General features: G+C 40.0%; 1 protein-coding gene across 2 annotated transcripts in view; it reads left to right on the forward strand.

Annotated features, from left to right (window-relative positions):
- Positions 1-17177, forward strand: part of RAP1A (RAP1A, member of RAS oncogene family) — a 95200-nt gene that overhangs the window by 57049 nt on the left and 20974 nt on the right. For both annotated transcript variants that reach the window (XM_030934969.1, XM_010359075.2), the window contains exon 2: positions 15409-15492. In XM_030934969.1, the coding sequence (XP_030790829.1) occupies positions 15436-15492 (57 nt within the window). In that variant the 5' untranslated portion in view covers positions 15409-15435. The remainder of the gene's footprint in view (positions 1-15408; positions 15493-17177) is intronic.

Here is a 17177-nt window from a genome sequence, read left to right on the forward strand (position 1 = left end):
CTCCTGTGTTCGTCCATCCTTCCCCAGCCCATTAATTTTGTCTTGTACCAGCTTTATTCCCATTGTTTTGTAGTTATTTGTTTCTTTCTCCTTTATAAGCTCCTTAAGGATGGAAAACACATACTTTTCATTTTTATTTCCTTGACACCTAGTACGGAACTGGTACCTAGAAAATACTTTGCAAATGCTTGATTCAGAATAACAATATTTGCCATTATGTCTCCTTTATAATGTCCTCACTATGTATGTGTATTAGTTCATTTTCACGCTCCTGATAAAGACATACCTGAGACTGGGCAATATACAAAGAAAGAGATTTAATTTGACTTTGAGTTCCATGTGGCTGGGGAAGCCTCACAATCATGGCAGAAGACAAAGAAGAGCAGGTCCCATCTTACATGGATGGCAGTAGGCAAAGAGAGAATGAGAATCAAGTGAAACAGGTTTCCCCTTATCAAACCATCAGATCTGGTGAGACTTATTCACTACCATGAGAACAGTATAGGAGACACTGCCCCCATGATTCAGTTATCCCCACCTAGCCCTGCCCTTGGCACGTGGGGATTATTAAATTTAAGGTGAGGCTGGGTGTGGTGACTCATGCCTGTGGTCTCAGCACTTTGGGAGGCTGAGGATAGGCGGATCATGAGGTCAGGAGATCGAGACCAGCCTGGCCAACATGGTGAAACCCCATCTCTACTAAAAATACAAAAATTAGCCAGGCATGGTGGTGGGCGCCTGTATTCCCAGCTACTCGGGAGACAGGCAGGAGAATCACTTGAACCTGGGAGGCGGAGATTGCAGTGAGCTGAGATTGCACCACTGTACTCCAGTCTGGGTGACAGAGAGAGACTGTGTCTCAAAAATAAAAAATAAATACATAAATAATTCAGGGTGAGATTTGGGTGGGGACACAGAGCCCAAGCATATTGGTATGTAACTGATATTCTGAGAAATTTCCTAAATAAATAATTCAAGGTGAGATTTGGGTGGGGACACAGAGTCAAACCATATCAGTATGTAACTGGTATTCTGAGAAATTTCTCTCTTTCCCCCATTGAAATAAATTAACTTTTTAAGCTGTGATTTACATGTAATAAAATGTATCTATTTTAGATATTCAGTTCAGTAAGTTTTGGTAAATAAGTATACCTATGCAACTTTTACCACAATCAAGATACAGATCACTCTCATCACCCCAAAAAGTATCCTCATGCTCCTTCATAGCCATTGCCCCTGTGCCACCACCACTGGCCCCAAACAGCTTTCTGTCACTGTAACTTTATCTTTTCTAGATTTTTTTTTTTTAAAGAGACCGAGTCTCTGCTGCGCAGACTGGAGTACAGTGGTACGATCTCAACTCACTGTACCCTCTGCCTCCCAGGTTCAAGCAATTCTCCTGCCTCAGCCTCCTGAGTAGCTGGGATTACAGGCGCATGCCACCACGCCCAACTAATTTTTGTAGTTTTAGTAGAGACGAGGTTTCACTATATTGGCCAGACTGGTCTCGAACTCCTGACCTCAGGTGATCTGCCCACCCTGGCCTCCCAAAGTGCTGGGATTACAGACATGAGCCACCGTGCCCAGCCTTTTCTAGATTTTTATATAAGTAGAATTACAGAATATTACTCTTTGTGTCTGTCTTATTTTGCTGAACGTGTTTTTGAGATTCATCCATGTTGCAAGTAGTTCATTCCTTACATTAATTACTGAGAAGTATTCAGGCAGTTGGATATATCACAATTTATTCACTGCTTGATGGATACTTGGGTTGTCTCTAGATTTTTGGCTATTACAAAGATAAAAGTTGAAGTTAACATTGTTTCTCAGCTTGGCTTGTTGATAATACTATCTTTTACGCATTGAATTACTTTTGCCCCTGTATTAATGATCTATTTTTCTATAGCCAGTTGACCCAAATTTTATTGGCTTAAAACAATAATAATAATAATTTTTTTTTTTCTGTCATAGTTTCTGTGGATCAGGGATTTGAGAGTGGCTTGGTTGGAGGGTTCTAGCTCATGATATTTCGCAAGGCTGCAATTATTTGTATTAAGGCTGACTAAAATCAAGATAAGCTTCAAAGGTGGCTCACTAACGTAATTGGCAAGTTGGTGCTGACTCTTGGTAGGAGTCCTCAGCTCCTCTTCAGGTGTGCCTCTCTGAAGGACTGGTGTTCACCCGACATGGTGACTGGCTTCTCTCAGAGCAAGTGATCCAAGAGACCACATCACAACCTGCAATGCCTTTTAGGATCTAGACTTGCAAGTCACATATTTTCACTTCTGCCATATTGTATTGGTCACATGGCCAATCTTGATTCAGCATGGGAGGGAACTTATTCAAGGGTATGTATAGTGAGAGGGAGCGATACAAGGTATGAGTACCAGGAGGCCAGAATCATTGATTGAGAGCCGTCTTGCAGGATGGGGTGTCACAGTATACCTTTATTAAAAATGAATTAACATGTAGGTGTGTTTCTACTTCTGGACTTAATTTGGTTTCACTGATTGGTATGTTTGTCGTTATGCTGATATCACACAATATGTATTACTACAGTTATATAGTAAGTCTAGAAATCAGATAATATAAGACTTTGTCCTTTTTTAAAACCATGTTAGCGTTTCTGAATTATTTGCATTTTCATATAAGTTTTAAAGTTATCTTGTCAGTTTCTACAAAAACTGCTGATTGAGTTTGCATTGAATCTGCAGATCAACATGAAGATAATGACATCTTAATAATAATATGGGCAAATCTTAATATATGGCATAGTTCTCTATTAAGTCTTTAATTTCAGCCATGTTTTGTAGTTTTGGTATATAAGTCTTGCAGATATTTTGCTAAATGTATCTCTAAGTAGTTTCTTACTGGATGTTTTTGTAAATGGCTTTTTTTTTTTAAATTTCAATTTTCAGTTCTTCGCCAGTGTGTAGAAATACAGTCACATGTTGCTTCATAATGGGGAGAAATGCCTTGTTAGTCAATTTAATAATTGTGTGAACACCGTAGAGTGTACTTACACAAATCTGGATGTATAATATAGCATACCACATACCTCGGCTGTGTTGTATAGCCTACTGCTTGTAGGCTACAAACCTGTACATCATATTACTGTACAGAATACTGTAGGCAGTTGTAACACAATAAGTATTTGTGTGTCTAAACATAGAAAAGGTACAGTGAAAATATGTTATTATAATCTATAAGACCACCACCTGTATGTAATAGCATCTGTTGACTGAAATGTCATTATGCAGCACATGACTGTTCACGTTTTGTTTTGTTTGTATCAACATTTTATCCTGCAGCTTCACTAAATTCACTTGTTAGTCTGATAGCATTTTTGTATATTCCTTAAGATTTCCTGCATACAGGATTGTCAGCTGTGCATAAAAACAGTTTTACTTCTTCCTTTTGCATAGTTACTATACCTAGCTTAGTACAATGTCAACAGAAGTGGTAAGAGTATACATATTGATACAATAAAAAGAAAAAACCGTATAGCATCAGTAGGTGCAGTAAGAACATTTTGGGAAAAAAAATCCAACATCTTTTCCTGAGAACCCATATAAATGAAAGCTCTTAAGAATGTAGAAGTTGGGGGTTCCGGGCAAGATGGCCAAATAGGAACAGCTCCTGTCTGCAGGTCCCAGCAAGACCAATGCAGAAGGCAGGTGATTTCTGCATTTTCAACTGAGGTACCAGTTCATCTCATTGGGACTGGTTAGACAGGGAGAGTGCAGCCCATGGAGGGCAAGCAGAAGCAGGGTGGGGCGTTACCTTACCCGGGAAGTGCAAGGGGTCAGCGAACTCCCTCCCCTAGCCACGGGAAGCCGTGAGTGACTGTGCTGTGAGGGATGGTGCTATTCAGCACAGATACTATGCTTTTCCTACAGTTTTTGCAACCTGCAGACCAGGAGATTCCCTTGGGTCCCTACACCACCAGGGTCCTGGGTTTTAAGCACAAAACTAGGCAGCCATTTGAGCAGACACTGAGCTAGCTGTAGGAGATTTTTCTTTTTCTTTCTTTTTTTTTTTTTTTTTGTACCCCAGTGGCACCTGAAACCCCAGCAAGACAGAACTGTTCACTCCCCTGGAAAGGGACTTGAAGCCAGGGAGCCAAGTGGTTTTGTTCAGCGGGTCCCAACCCCATGGAGTCCAACAAGCTAAGATCCACTGGCTGGAAATTCTCTGCACAGCAGTCTGAAGTTGACCTGGGACACTCCAGCTTAGTGGGAGGTGGGGCGTCTGCCATTACTGAGGTTTCAATAAGCGGTTTTCCCCTCACGGTGTAAACAAAACCTCCCAGAAGGTCAGACTGCAGCATGACAAAGCCACTGTAGCCAGACTGCCTCTCTAGATTATTCCTGTCTGGGCAGGGCATCTGAAAGAAAGGTAGCAGCCCCAGTCAGTGGGTTTATACATAAAACCCCCATCTCCCTAGTACAGAGCACCTGGGGGAATTGGCAGCTGTGGGCACAGCTTTAGCAGACTAAAATGGCACAGCTTCAGCAGACTTAAACGTTCCTGCCTGCCAGCTCTGAAGAGAGCAGCAGATCTCCCAGCGCAGCACTCAAGCTCTGCTGAGGGACAGACTGCCTCCTTAAGTGGATCCCTGATAACCGTGCCTCCTGACCAGAGAAACCTCCCAGTGTGTCCAGGATTGGTTCCTTCCGGTGGGTTCTTGGTCTCGCTGACTTCAAGAATGAAGCCACGGACCTTCGCAGCGAGTGTTAACAGCTCTTAAAGGTGACACAGACCCAAAGAGTGAGCAGCAGCAAGATTTATTGTGAAGAGCGAAAGAACAAAGCTTCCACAGTGTGGAAGGGGACCCAAGCAGGTTGCAACTGCTGGCCGGGTGGCCAGCTTTTATTCCTTTATTTGTCCCCACTCATGTCCTTCTGATTGGTCCATTTTACAGAGTGCTGATTGGTGCATTTACAATCCTTTAGACACAGAGCGCTGGTTGGTGCGTTTTTACTAGAGTGCTGATTGGTGCATTTATAATCCGTTAGCTAGACACAGAGCACTGATTGGTGAAATCCGGGGAGGCGGAGGTTGCAGTGAGCCGTGATTGTACCATTGCACTCCAGCCTGGGTGACAGAGTGAAACTTCATCTCGGGGGAAAAAAAATGCTGAAAATTCCAAAAACCAGCATGCCTCATCTCCTCCAAAGGATCACAACTGCTCCCCAGCAAGGGAACAAAATTGGATGGAGAATGAGTTTGATGAATTCATGGAAGTAGGTCTCAGAAGGTGGGTAATAACAAACTCTTCCGAGCTAAAGTGCATATTCTAACCCAATGCAGGGAAGCTAAGAACCTTGATAAAAGGTTACAGAATAATCAGTTTAGAGAAGAACATAAATGACCTGATGGAGTTGAAAAACACAGCACAAGAACTTCATATAGCATACACAAATATCAATAGCTGAATTGATCAAGTGGAAGAAAGGATGTCAGAGATTGAAGATCAACGTAATGAAATAAAGCCTGAAGACAAGATTAGAGAAAATAGAATGAAAGGGAACGTACAAAGCCTCCAAGAAATATGAGACTATGTGAAAAGGCCAAACCAACAATTGATTGGTGTACCTGAAAGTGACGGGAAGAATGGAACCAAGTTGGAAAACACTCTTCAGGATATTATCCAGGAGAACTTCCCCAACCTACCAAGGCAGGCCAATATTCAAATTCAGGAAATATAGAGAATGCCACAAAGATACTCCTCGAGAAGAGCAACCCTAAGACACATAATCGTCAGATTCAACAAGGTTGAAACCAAGGAAAAAACGTTAAGGGCAGCCAGAGAGAAAGATCAGGTTACCCACAAAGGGAAGCCCATCAGAATAACAGCAGATCTCTCAGCAGAAACCCTACAAGCCAGAAGAGAGTGGGGGCCTATATTCAGCATTCTTTTTTTTTTTTTTTTTTGGAGATGGAGTCTCGCTCTGTCCCCCTGGCTGGAGTGCAGTGGCACGATCTTGGTTCACTGCAAGCTGCGCCTCCCAGGTTCATGCCATTCTCCTGCCTCAGCCTGCCGAGTAGCTGGGACTACAGGCGCCCGCCACTGCGCCCGGCTAATTTTTTGTATTTTTAGTAGAGACAGGGTTTCACCGTGGTCTCGATCTCCTGACCTTGTGTCAGCATTCTTAAAAAAGAATTTTCAACCCAGAATTTCATATCCAGCCAAACTAAGCTTCATAAGTGAAGGAGAAATAAAATCCTTTACAGACAAGCAAATGCTGAGGGATTTTGTCACCACCAGGCCTGCCTTACAAGAGGCCCTGAAGGAAGCATTAAATATGGAAAGCAAAAACTGGTACCAGCCACTGCAAAAACCATACCAAAATATAAAGATCAATGACACCATGAAGAAACTGCATCAACTAATGTGCAAAATAACCAGATCAAATTCACACATAACAATATTAACCTTAAATGTAAATGGGCTAAATGCCCCAGTTAAAAAAACACAGACTGGCAAATTGGATAAAGAGTCAAGACCCATCAGTGTGCTGTATTCAGGAGACCCATCTCACGTGCAAAGACACACATAGTCCCAAAATAAAGGGATGGAGGAATATTTACCAAGCAAATGGAAAGCGAGGAAAAAAGAAAAAAAAACAAATGAACAAACAAAAAAAACCGGCGTTGCAATCCTAGTCTCTGATAAAACATACTTTAAATCAACAAAGATTAAAAAAAAAAATGACAATGGCATTACATAATGGTAAAGGGATCTATGCAACAAGAAGAGCTAACTATCCTAAATATATATATAGACCCAATACAGGAGCACCCAGATTCGTAAAGCAAGTTCTTAGAGACCTACAAAGAGACTTAGACTCCCACACAATAATAGTGGGAGACTTTAACACCCCACTGTCAATATTAGATCAATGAGACAGAAAATTAACAAGGATATTCTGAACTTGAACCCAGCTCTGGACCAAGCAGACCTAATAGATATCTACAGAACCCTCCACCCCAAATCAACAGAATGTATGTTCTTCTCAGCACCACATAGCACTTATTCTAAAATTGACCACATACTTGGAAGCAAAACACTCCTCAGCAAATGTAAAGGAATAGAAATCATAACAGTCTCTCAGACCACAGTGCAATCAAATTGGAACTCAAGATTAAGAAACTCACTCAAAACTGCACAACTACATGGAAACTGAACAACCTACTCCTGAATGACTACTGGGTAAATAGCAAAATCAAGGCAGAAATAAATAAGTTCTTTAAAATCAATGAGAACAAAGGCACAACGTACCAGAATCTCTGGGACAGAGACACAGCTAAAGCAGTGTTTAGAGGGAAATTTATAGCACTACATGCCCACAGGAGAAAGCAGAAAAGGTCTAATATCAACACCCTAACATCACAATTAAAAGAACTAGAGAAGCAAGAGCAAACAAATTTAAAAGCTAGCAGAAGACAAGAAATAACTAAGATCAGAGCAGAACTGAAGGAGATAGAGACACAAAAAACCCTTCAAAAAATCAGTGAATCCAGGAGCTGGTTTTTTGAAGATTAACAAAATAGACTACTAGCCAGACTAATAAAGAAGGAAAGAGAGAAGAATCAAATAGACACAACAGAAAGTGATAAAGGGGATATCACCACTGATCCCACAGTAGTACAAACTACCACCAAGAATATAAACACCTCTATGCAAATAAACTAGAAAATCTAGAAGAAATGGATAAATTTCTGGACACATACACCCTCCCAAGACTAAACCAGGAAGAAGTCAAATCCCTGAATAGACCAATAACAAGTTCTGAAATTGAGGCAGTAATTAATAGCTTACCAACCAAAAAAAGTCCAGGACCAGGTGGATTTACAGCCGAATTCTACCAGAGGTACAAAGAGGAGCTGGTACCCTTCCTTCTGAAACTATTCCAAACAACAGAAAAAGAGCAGCTCCTCTCTAACTCATTTTATGAGGCCAGCATCATCCTGATACCAAAGCCTGGCAGAGACACAACAAAAAAAGAAAATTTCAGGCCAATATCCCTGACAAACATTGATGCAAAAATCCTCAGTAAAATACTGGCAAACCAAATCCAGCAGCATATCAAAAACCTTATTCACCACAATCAAGTCGGCTTTATCCCTGGGATGCAAGGCTGGTTCAACATATGCAAATCAGTAAATGTAATCCATCATATAAACAGAACCAATGACAAAAAACACATGATTATCTCAATAGATGCAGAAAAGGCCTTTGATAAAATCTACCCCTTCATGCTAAAAACACTCAATAAACTAAGTATTGATGGAACATATCCCAAAATAGTAAGAGCTATTTATGACACACCCACAGCCAATATCATACTGAATGGGCAAAAACTGGAAGCATTCCCTTTGAAAATTGGCACAAAACAAGGATGCCCTCTCACCACTCCTGTTCAACATAGTATTGGAAGTTCTGGCCAGGGCAGTCAGGCAAGAGAAAGAAAGAAAGGGTATTCAGATAGGAAGAGAGGAAGTCAAATTGTCTCTGCAGATGAGATGATTGTATATTTAGAAAACTCCATTGTCTCAGCCCAAAAACTCCTTAAGCTGATAAGCAACTTCAGCAAAGTCTCAGGATACAAAATCAATGTGCAAAAATCACAAGCATTTCTATACGCCAATAATAGCAAAATCATGAGTGAACTCACATTCACAGTTGCTACCAAGAGAATAAAATACCTAGGAATAGAACTTAGAAGGGATGTGAAGGACCTTTTCAAGGAGAACTACAAACCACTGCACAAGGAAATAAGAGAGGACACAAACAAATGGAAAGACATTCCATGCTCATGGATAGGAAGAATCAATATTCCAAAGTAATTTATAGATTCAACGCTATCCCCATCGAGCTACCATTGAGTTTCTTCACAGAATTAGAAAAAAACTGCTTCAAATTTCATACGGAACCAAAAAACAGCCCATATAGCCAAGACAGTGCTAAGCAAAAAGAACAAAGCTGGAGGTATCACACTGACTTCAAACTATACTACAGGGCTACAGCTACCAAAACAGCATGGTACTGGTACCAAAACAGATATATAGAGCAATGGAACAGAACAGAGGCCTCAGAAATAACACCACACATCTACAACCATCTGGTCTTTGACAAACCTGACAAAAACAATGGAGAAAGGATTCCTTATTTAATAAATGATGTTGGGAAAACTGGCTAGTCATATGCAGAAAACTGAAACTGGACTCCTTTCTTACACCTTATGCAAAATTTAAGATGGATTAAAGACTTAAATGTGAGACTACAACCATAAAAACCCGAGAAGAAAACCTAGGCAATACTATTCAGGACATAGGCATGGGCAGTCTTCATGACTAAAACACCAAAAGCAATGGCAACGAAAGCCAAAATCCCATAAATGGGATCTAATGAAACCAGAGAGCTTCTGCACAGCAAAAGAAACTATCAGCAAAGTGAACAGGTAACCTACAGAATGGGAGAAAATTTTTGCAACCCATCCATCTGACAAAGGGCTAATATCCAGAATCTACAAGGAACTTAAACAAATTTACAAGAAAAAAAACCAACCTCATCAAAAAGTGGGCAAAGGATATGAACAGATGCTTCTTAAAAGAAGATATTTATGGAGCTAGCAAACATGAAAAAAAGCTCATCATCACTGGTCGTTAGAGAAATGCAAATCAAAACCACAATGAAATACCATCTCACGCCAGTTAGAATAGTGATTATTAAAAAGCCAGGAAACAACAGATGTTGGAGAGGATGTGGAGAAATAGGAACACTTTTACATTGTTGGTAGGAGTGTAAATTAGTTCAAACATTGTGGAAGACAGTGTGGTGATTCCTCAAGGATCTAGAACCAGAAATACCATTTAACCCAGCAATCCCATTACTGGGTATATGCCCAAAGGATTATAAATCATTCTACTATTAGGACACACGCACCCGTATGTTTATTGCAGCACTGTTCACAATAGAAAAGACTTGGAACCAACCCCAAATGCCCATCAATGATAGACTGGAAAAGAAAATGTGGCATATATACACCATGGAATACTATGCAGCCATGAAAAAGAATGGGTTCATGTCCTTTGCAGGGCAGTGGATGAAGCTGGAAACCATCATTCTCAGCAAACTAACACAGGAACAGAAAACCAAACACTGCATGTTCTCACTCATAAGTGGGATTTGAACAGTGAGAGCACATGGACACAGGGATGGGAAGGTCACACGCCAGGACCTATTGGGGGGTGGGGGGCAAGGGGAGGGATGGCATTAGGAGAAATATCTAATGTAGATGACGGGTTGATGGGTGCAGCAAACCACCATGGCACATGTATACCTATGTAACAAACCTGCACTTTCTGCACATGTATTCCAGAATTTAAAGTATAACAAAATAAAGTGATTATTGATATTGTTGGGAAAAAAAAAGAATGTAAAAGTGTTGGCTTGGCATGCTGGTTCACACCTATAATTTCAGCACTTTGGGAGGCCGAAGCGTCTTGAGCCTTACTTGATGGCCTCTTCGATTATGTTGTCCAGGCTAGTCTCAAACTCCTGGGCACAAGTGATTCTCACTTTTGGGAATCTGAATCGTTTGAGACTAGCCTGCGCAACATAGTGAGATCCTGTCCCTGCAAAAGAGAGAGAGAGAAAAAAAAAGAAAATTACCCAGTTGTGGTGGTGCATGTCTGTAGTCCCAGCTACTCAGGAGGCTGAGGCGGAAGGATCACTTACTTGAGCAAGGGAAGTGAAGACTGCAGTGAGTTGTGATTGTGCCACTGCATTCCAGCCTGAGCAAAGAGTGAGACCCTGTCTCAAGAAAAAAACAAAAGTTAGAGTTTATAAAAAAGACTTGAAACCAAAAAGTTTGAGAACTGGACTAAAGTAGCCTAAACTGGTAACTGTTTAGAGTAGGTAGGGATTCTTAATCCAGGGTTCCCAATACTCTCATAGAAAGAAAAAATACTTGTATATCTATGTATCTTTTTTTTTTCCACTAATCTCTGAATGAAATTTAGTATTTCTTTCTATTTTGAATGCAGGCAACAAAACACAGCAGTAATATTAGCAGCAATTGTGACTTTGTTATCAATAGATGTTTTTTCCTGTATCCGCATTTAAAGATTGTTTCTTGAAGCAACATATAGTTAGGTCTTACTTTTTTATATTGCCTTTGAATTGGAATGTTTAGACAATTTGCATTTAATGTAATGATGTGATTTCCTTTCAATTCTGCCATCTTGCCTTTTGTATTTGTCCCAATTTTTTCTTCGCTATTTTTTGCTTATTTGTTTGCATTTTTCATAACATTCTTTTTGATTGAGTTGAAAAAAATTTTTTTGTTTTTGACATGGAATCTCGCTCTGTTGCCCAGACTGGAGTGCAGTGGCATAATCTCAACTCACTGCAACCTCCATCTCCCGGGTTTAAGCAGTTCTCCTGCCTCAGCCTCCCACATAGCTGGGATTACAGGCACCTGCCACCATGCCCGGCTACTTTTTATATTTTTAGTAGAGATGGGGTTTTGCCATGTTGGCCAGGCTGGTCTCGGATTCCTGACCTCAGGTGATCCACCCATCTCAGCCTCCCAAAGTGCTGGGATTATAGGCGTGAGCCACCACGCCCGGCCTGAGTTGAATTTTGTTTGTTTATTTTTAGTGGTTGCTCAGGGACTTACAATATACTTCTTTAACATATGACAATTTACTTCAAAACGTGCTGTATTACTTCAGATACAATCTAAGAACCTTCAGTATTCTATTTCTCTCTCTTCTACTATTGTAATATATTTTACTTCTACATGTAAACCCAGTGATTGTTATCATTTTTGCTCTAAGTGGTGAAATTACTCTTGTGGCTGGGTGTGCTAGCTCATACCTGTAATCCCAGCACTTTGGGAGGCCAAGGTGGGAGGAGCCTTTGAGCCCAGGGGTTTGAGACCAGCCTAGGTAACATAGTGAGACCCTGTGTCTACAAAAAAAGTTAGAAACGTTAGCCAGGTGTGGTGGTGCACTCCTGTAGTGCCAGCTGCTCAGGAGGCTGAGGTGGGAAGATTGCCTGAGCCTAGAAATTTGAGGCTGCAGTGAGCTACCATCGCACCACTGTACTCCTTGTGCTCCAAGCTGGGCAACAGAGTGAGACCCTGTCTCAAAAAAAAAAAAAAAAAAAATTATTCATGATTTAAATGTATGCTGGTGAACTTTTTGCCTCCAGCTTTTATTTTTCCCGCCCCCACCAGGAGGATAAAGTCTGAGAAAAATCTTTTACTTCCATTTCTTCAACATATATTCATTGTATTTATCATTCTAGGTTGACTGATTTTTTTCTTTGTTTTATAAATGTTCCATTTTTTTGTCTTGCATAGCTTCACAAGAAGTCTGTGTGTGTGTGTGTGTGTGTGTGTGTGTGTGTGTGTGTGTATTTTTTTTTTTTTTTTGAGATGGAGTCTCACTCTGTTGCCCAGGCTGCAGTGCTGTGGCTCAATCTCTCGGCTCACTGTAACCACTGCCTCCTGGGTTCAAGCGATTCTCCTGCCTCCGCCTCCCGAGTAGCTGGGACTACAGGCTCATGCCACCACGCCCAACTAATTTTTTGTATTTTGGTAGAGACGGGGTTTCACCATGTTGCCCAGGCTGTTGGCAAACTCCTGAGCTTAGGCAATCCACCCACCTCGGCTCCCAAAGTGCTGGGATTACAGGCGTGAGCCATCGTGCCTGGCTGAAGTCTGTATATTTTAACTTTGTTTCTATGTAAATTTTTTTCTTCTGGCTTCTTGTAAGAGTTTCTGTTGACAGCTTTTCGGGAATTTGATTATTCTGCCTCGTTGTGGTTTTCTTTGTGTTTATACTCCTTCAGGAGGCGGGCTCATTGAGTTACTTGGATGTGTAGATGTGTCTTTTTTTTTTTTTTTTTTTTTTTTTGAGACAGGGTTTCACTCTGTCACTCAGGCTGGAGTGCTGTGGGACAATCGCAGCTCACTGCAACCTCTGCCTTCTGAGTTCAAGGAGTCCTCCTACCTCAGCCTCCCAAGTAGCTGGGACCACAGGCACATGCTACCACACTCAGCTAATTTTTTGTATTTTTGGTAGAGATGAAGTTTCACCATATTATCCAGGCTGGTCTCTAACTCCTGGCCTCAAGTGATCTGCCTATCTTGGCCTCCGAAAGTGCTGGGATTACAGGCATAAGCCACCGTACCTGGCCAGATGTATCAGTTTTATCAAATTTTGAAAATGTCATTATTTCTTCAAATGCTACCACTGCTCGCCATTCCAGTTACATATATATTATACTGCTTGATGACTTGATATTGTCCTGTAGTTCTAGTCTTTTTCTTTCCTTTCTTATTACACCCCTAGTCCTTCTACCCTTGATTCTTTGTTCCCTCTCTCCTGTCTCCCTTTCCCCTTCTCTTCTTTCCCCTTATTCTCATCACATTTTAGCTACGTTTGAATTTGGGTATTTTCTATTACTGTGTCTTCAGATCCCCTGAACTTTCCTTCTGTGGTATTTAATATATTGTTAATACCCTCCAGTGATATTCTTATTTCACATACTGTTTTTGAATACTGTAAGTTCTTTTTTTTTTGAGATGGAGTCTCGCTCTGTCACCCAGACTGGAATGCAGTGGCACGATCTTGGCTCACTGCAAGCTCCACCTCCCGGGTTCATGCCATTCTCCTGCCTCAGCCTCCTGAGTAGCTGGGACTGCAGATGCCCGCCACCACGCCTGGCTAATATTTTGTATTTTTAGTAGAGACGGGGTTTCACTGTGTTAGCCGGGATGGTCTTGATCTCCTGACCTCGTGATCCACCCACCTCGGCCTCCCAAAGTGCTGGGATTACAGGCATGAGCCACTGTGCCCAGCCTGAATACTCTTAAGTTCTTTTTGGTTCTTATTATGTGTACCATTTTCTTCCTCATTTTTTTTTTCTTTAAATTTTTGAGCATATTTATAATAGTTTTAGAGTCCTCATTGGCTAATTTCATCATCTTGTTTCTGGGATGGTTTCAGCTGACTTATTTCACTCTGGTTTCAGGTCACATTTTCTTTCTTCACATTTCTATTAATTTTTTATTGGATGCTGGACATTGTTAATTTTATATGATTGAGTGGTGGAATTTTTTTTTTCTGCTTCTTTTAAAGAATTTTGGATTTTGTTTAGATAAGTGGTTGAGTTACACATGGACCAACTCCATCCTTTTGAGCCTTGTTTTAAGCTTTGTTAGGAAGCATCTAGAATATCATTTACTCTAGAGCTTATTTAGCTCTACTACTAAGATAAGAGTCTTCTGAGGTTTCTAGTGAATTCCTGGTTTTTCAACAAGGAAGACTTCTAGTCAGAACCGTATGACTCTGGGAATTGTTCCACCTGTAAACCTCTATTCTTTGCCTTACCTTTTGAAGTTAGTCTGTGTGCTGCTTAGTGCTTAGCCAGACTCAAGTGAATCCTTATGCAGATTTCTGGAATTTTATATGCTTAGCTTCCACTTCTCTGGCACACTTCTAAGCTCTGCTTGAGGTTTTTCTCCCTTCACCATAGTCTGAAAAGTGCCTCTAGGCAGAAAGCCAGGGCAGGTTAGGTCTCACTTCATTCTTTTGCATCTCAGAAATCACAGTCCTACACTGCTTTTTATCTAGTATGTAAAAAGAGTTTTATATTTTTTTGTTCACTGTTCTGGCTGTTACTGTGGGTTGAAAAGTCTGTTTCTAGTTATTCCACCATGGCCATTGAAAATTATTTCCTGTCTTTATACCTTTTAAGATAACCATGGAGGTAAAAAATAAAGTTTATGTTCCTTTTATTTTCTCTGGCCATTTGGGCCTTACGTCGTGTATTGCTAATAACTGCCTATAGTGTTTAGCAGTTTCATCTGATCTCCTGTTAACATCTTTAATTATTTTCAGGATGACATTTTAAATGGTTCAGCTGTAATACAATAATGAACAAAATAGTGTAGAATTACTGTAGAATATTTTAAGCAAGTAAAATAGCCTATACATTATATTAAAGCTCATGAGTGAATATTTTTTAAAAGTACATAAGTTGTTTAAATGATAGCTTTGCAAAGAATTGGGTTTATCATTGTAGTCATAAGATTATCAACTGTTGGATTTAATCATCTTGTTTTCTAATCAAAGATTCTTAGAAGTAATATGAACATAATTGATGCCTAGTCAAAGATGATCTTCAGTGAATTAAAATGTCTGAAAGTAATCCTATAAACTTATGTTAAAATCTATATGGATTTTGCCATGTAGCTTCTGTTGTCCCTTTGATAGTCTTACAAGGAAAAAACAAAACAAACTCCTATATTTGATGTAGTAGTTGTACATTATTAGGCTGTTAGTATGTTTCTTAATCTTTGATTTTTTTATTTGTTTGTTTTTCAGATCGTCAGTATTTAAACAGATCACATCATGCGTGAGTACAAGCTAGTGGTCCTTGGTTCAGGAGGCGTTGGGAAGTCTGCTCTGGTAAGTTAGCCACCTAACTGTAACTGATTAGTATAATACAAGAAGAATTTTGATATTTCCTTGCTTTCAGACTTCTAGACGCCAAAGAGAAAAGGTGGCATTATTATATATCTGGTATCTGCCCCACAAAGGACAGGAAATCATTTAATAACCACAGATGTATACTTTTATAACGTTGGCTCATTTATTCTTACATTTATCAAATATTTATTGACTATCTTACATGTCAAGCACCAGTGTTTATGATTCAGAGAGGAGTAAGATTGTTCTCATTTTTAAGGAATTTACATTGTAGTGGGGGAAACTGATTATTACAGATTCTAGTGGGATAATTCCTAGCCTGCTTCCACCCTAGACTTACATGGAATGAAGGTCAGTTTTGTGTTCATGCTGTTTTTATTTAGTAAATAGTTACTGAGCTTCTACAATGTCAGAGTCTAGGGTCACAGGAGTGAACAAAAACAGTCATAGTTTCTCATGGAGCTTGCATTGTAGTGGAGGAGATGCAATAAATACACAATTAAACAAAGAACTACTTGGTTATACTTGTGAGAGAGATACTCTGAAAGAAAAATACAGATTGATTTAGAAGAAAGGCAGAGTGGATGTGGGAGACAAATTGAGAGTTAATACAGTATACCAGGTCATTGTTTATGGAAGCTTGGATTAGGACCATGGCAATGGAGAAGAGAGAAGTAGATGTTTGAGGATTGAATACGTGGTAGAACTGACATAACTTGGTGCTAGATGGGGACTAGGAGAGAAGGAGCTGTCAAGGATGGCTCCCAAGTTTCTAGTTTGAGCTACTAGTATTATGGATGGATTAAAAAAAGAAGGGAAACAGTGGAGAATGAGCAGTGAGAGTCCAAATCAAAGAGTCAAGCCAAATTTTATGTTTGTGACATGTTGAAGTAATAAAAGAGAGAGACCGGTGATAAGACAATATGGTGATATTTAATTTCATGAGAGTTACATTACTGTTAGGTGTGTAAATTAGTGCCTCTGTCGAGAATGTTTGAGAATATCTGTCATTTTTATTGGCATATAACTTTGAATTCAAAGATTCCATCTCTAAAAATGTAGCCCACATGTAAGTTCACATGTGCAAAATGGCGTGGTCAAGGAACATTGCAACATTCTTTACAGTGACCAGAGTCTGGAAACAACCTAAATGTGTTCCATTAAGGGGCTAGTTAAGTAAATTTTAATACATTTCCAGAGTAGAATACAGCCATTAGAAAGAATGCAATAGCTCTATATATACCAATATGTAATGATATCCAAGATGTATTATTAGAGAGAAAAAAGGTACTAAACAGTGTAGACTATAATTTGTGTTTTATATTTTAAAAAATGTAGGCTGAGGGCAGATACCTGTAAAATCATAGAGTATCTCTGCAAGGTTAAATAAGCTATGGATAACATCAGTTACTTTCTTGGGAGTGGGATTGGATAGCTGGGAACAAGGGTGGTAGATAAGCTTAGTTATCAGTGCATAGACTTTTATGCCTTTTGAGTTTGTTGCTATGTCCATGAATTACCTTTTCAGAAATAATTTTGGAAAAAAATCCATAGGAGTGAAAGAGGTCTAGGGAGATACTAGAGAGAGAAGAGCAGAGCCCAGTACTGAGCTCTGAGTACCTGTCAACCTTTAGAAAGTGCGTAGGATTGGAGGATCTAGCATA

The sequence above is a fragment of the Rhinopithecus roxellana genome, chromosome 8, assembly GCF_007565055.1.
Source record: "Rhinopithecus roxellana isolate Shanxi Qingling chromosome 8, ASM756505v1, whole genome shotgun sequence".
Taxonomy (NCBI): Eukaryota; Metazoa; Chordata; class Mammalia; order Primates; family Cercopithecidae; genus Rhinopithecus; species Rhinopithecus roxellana.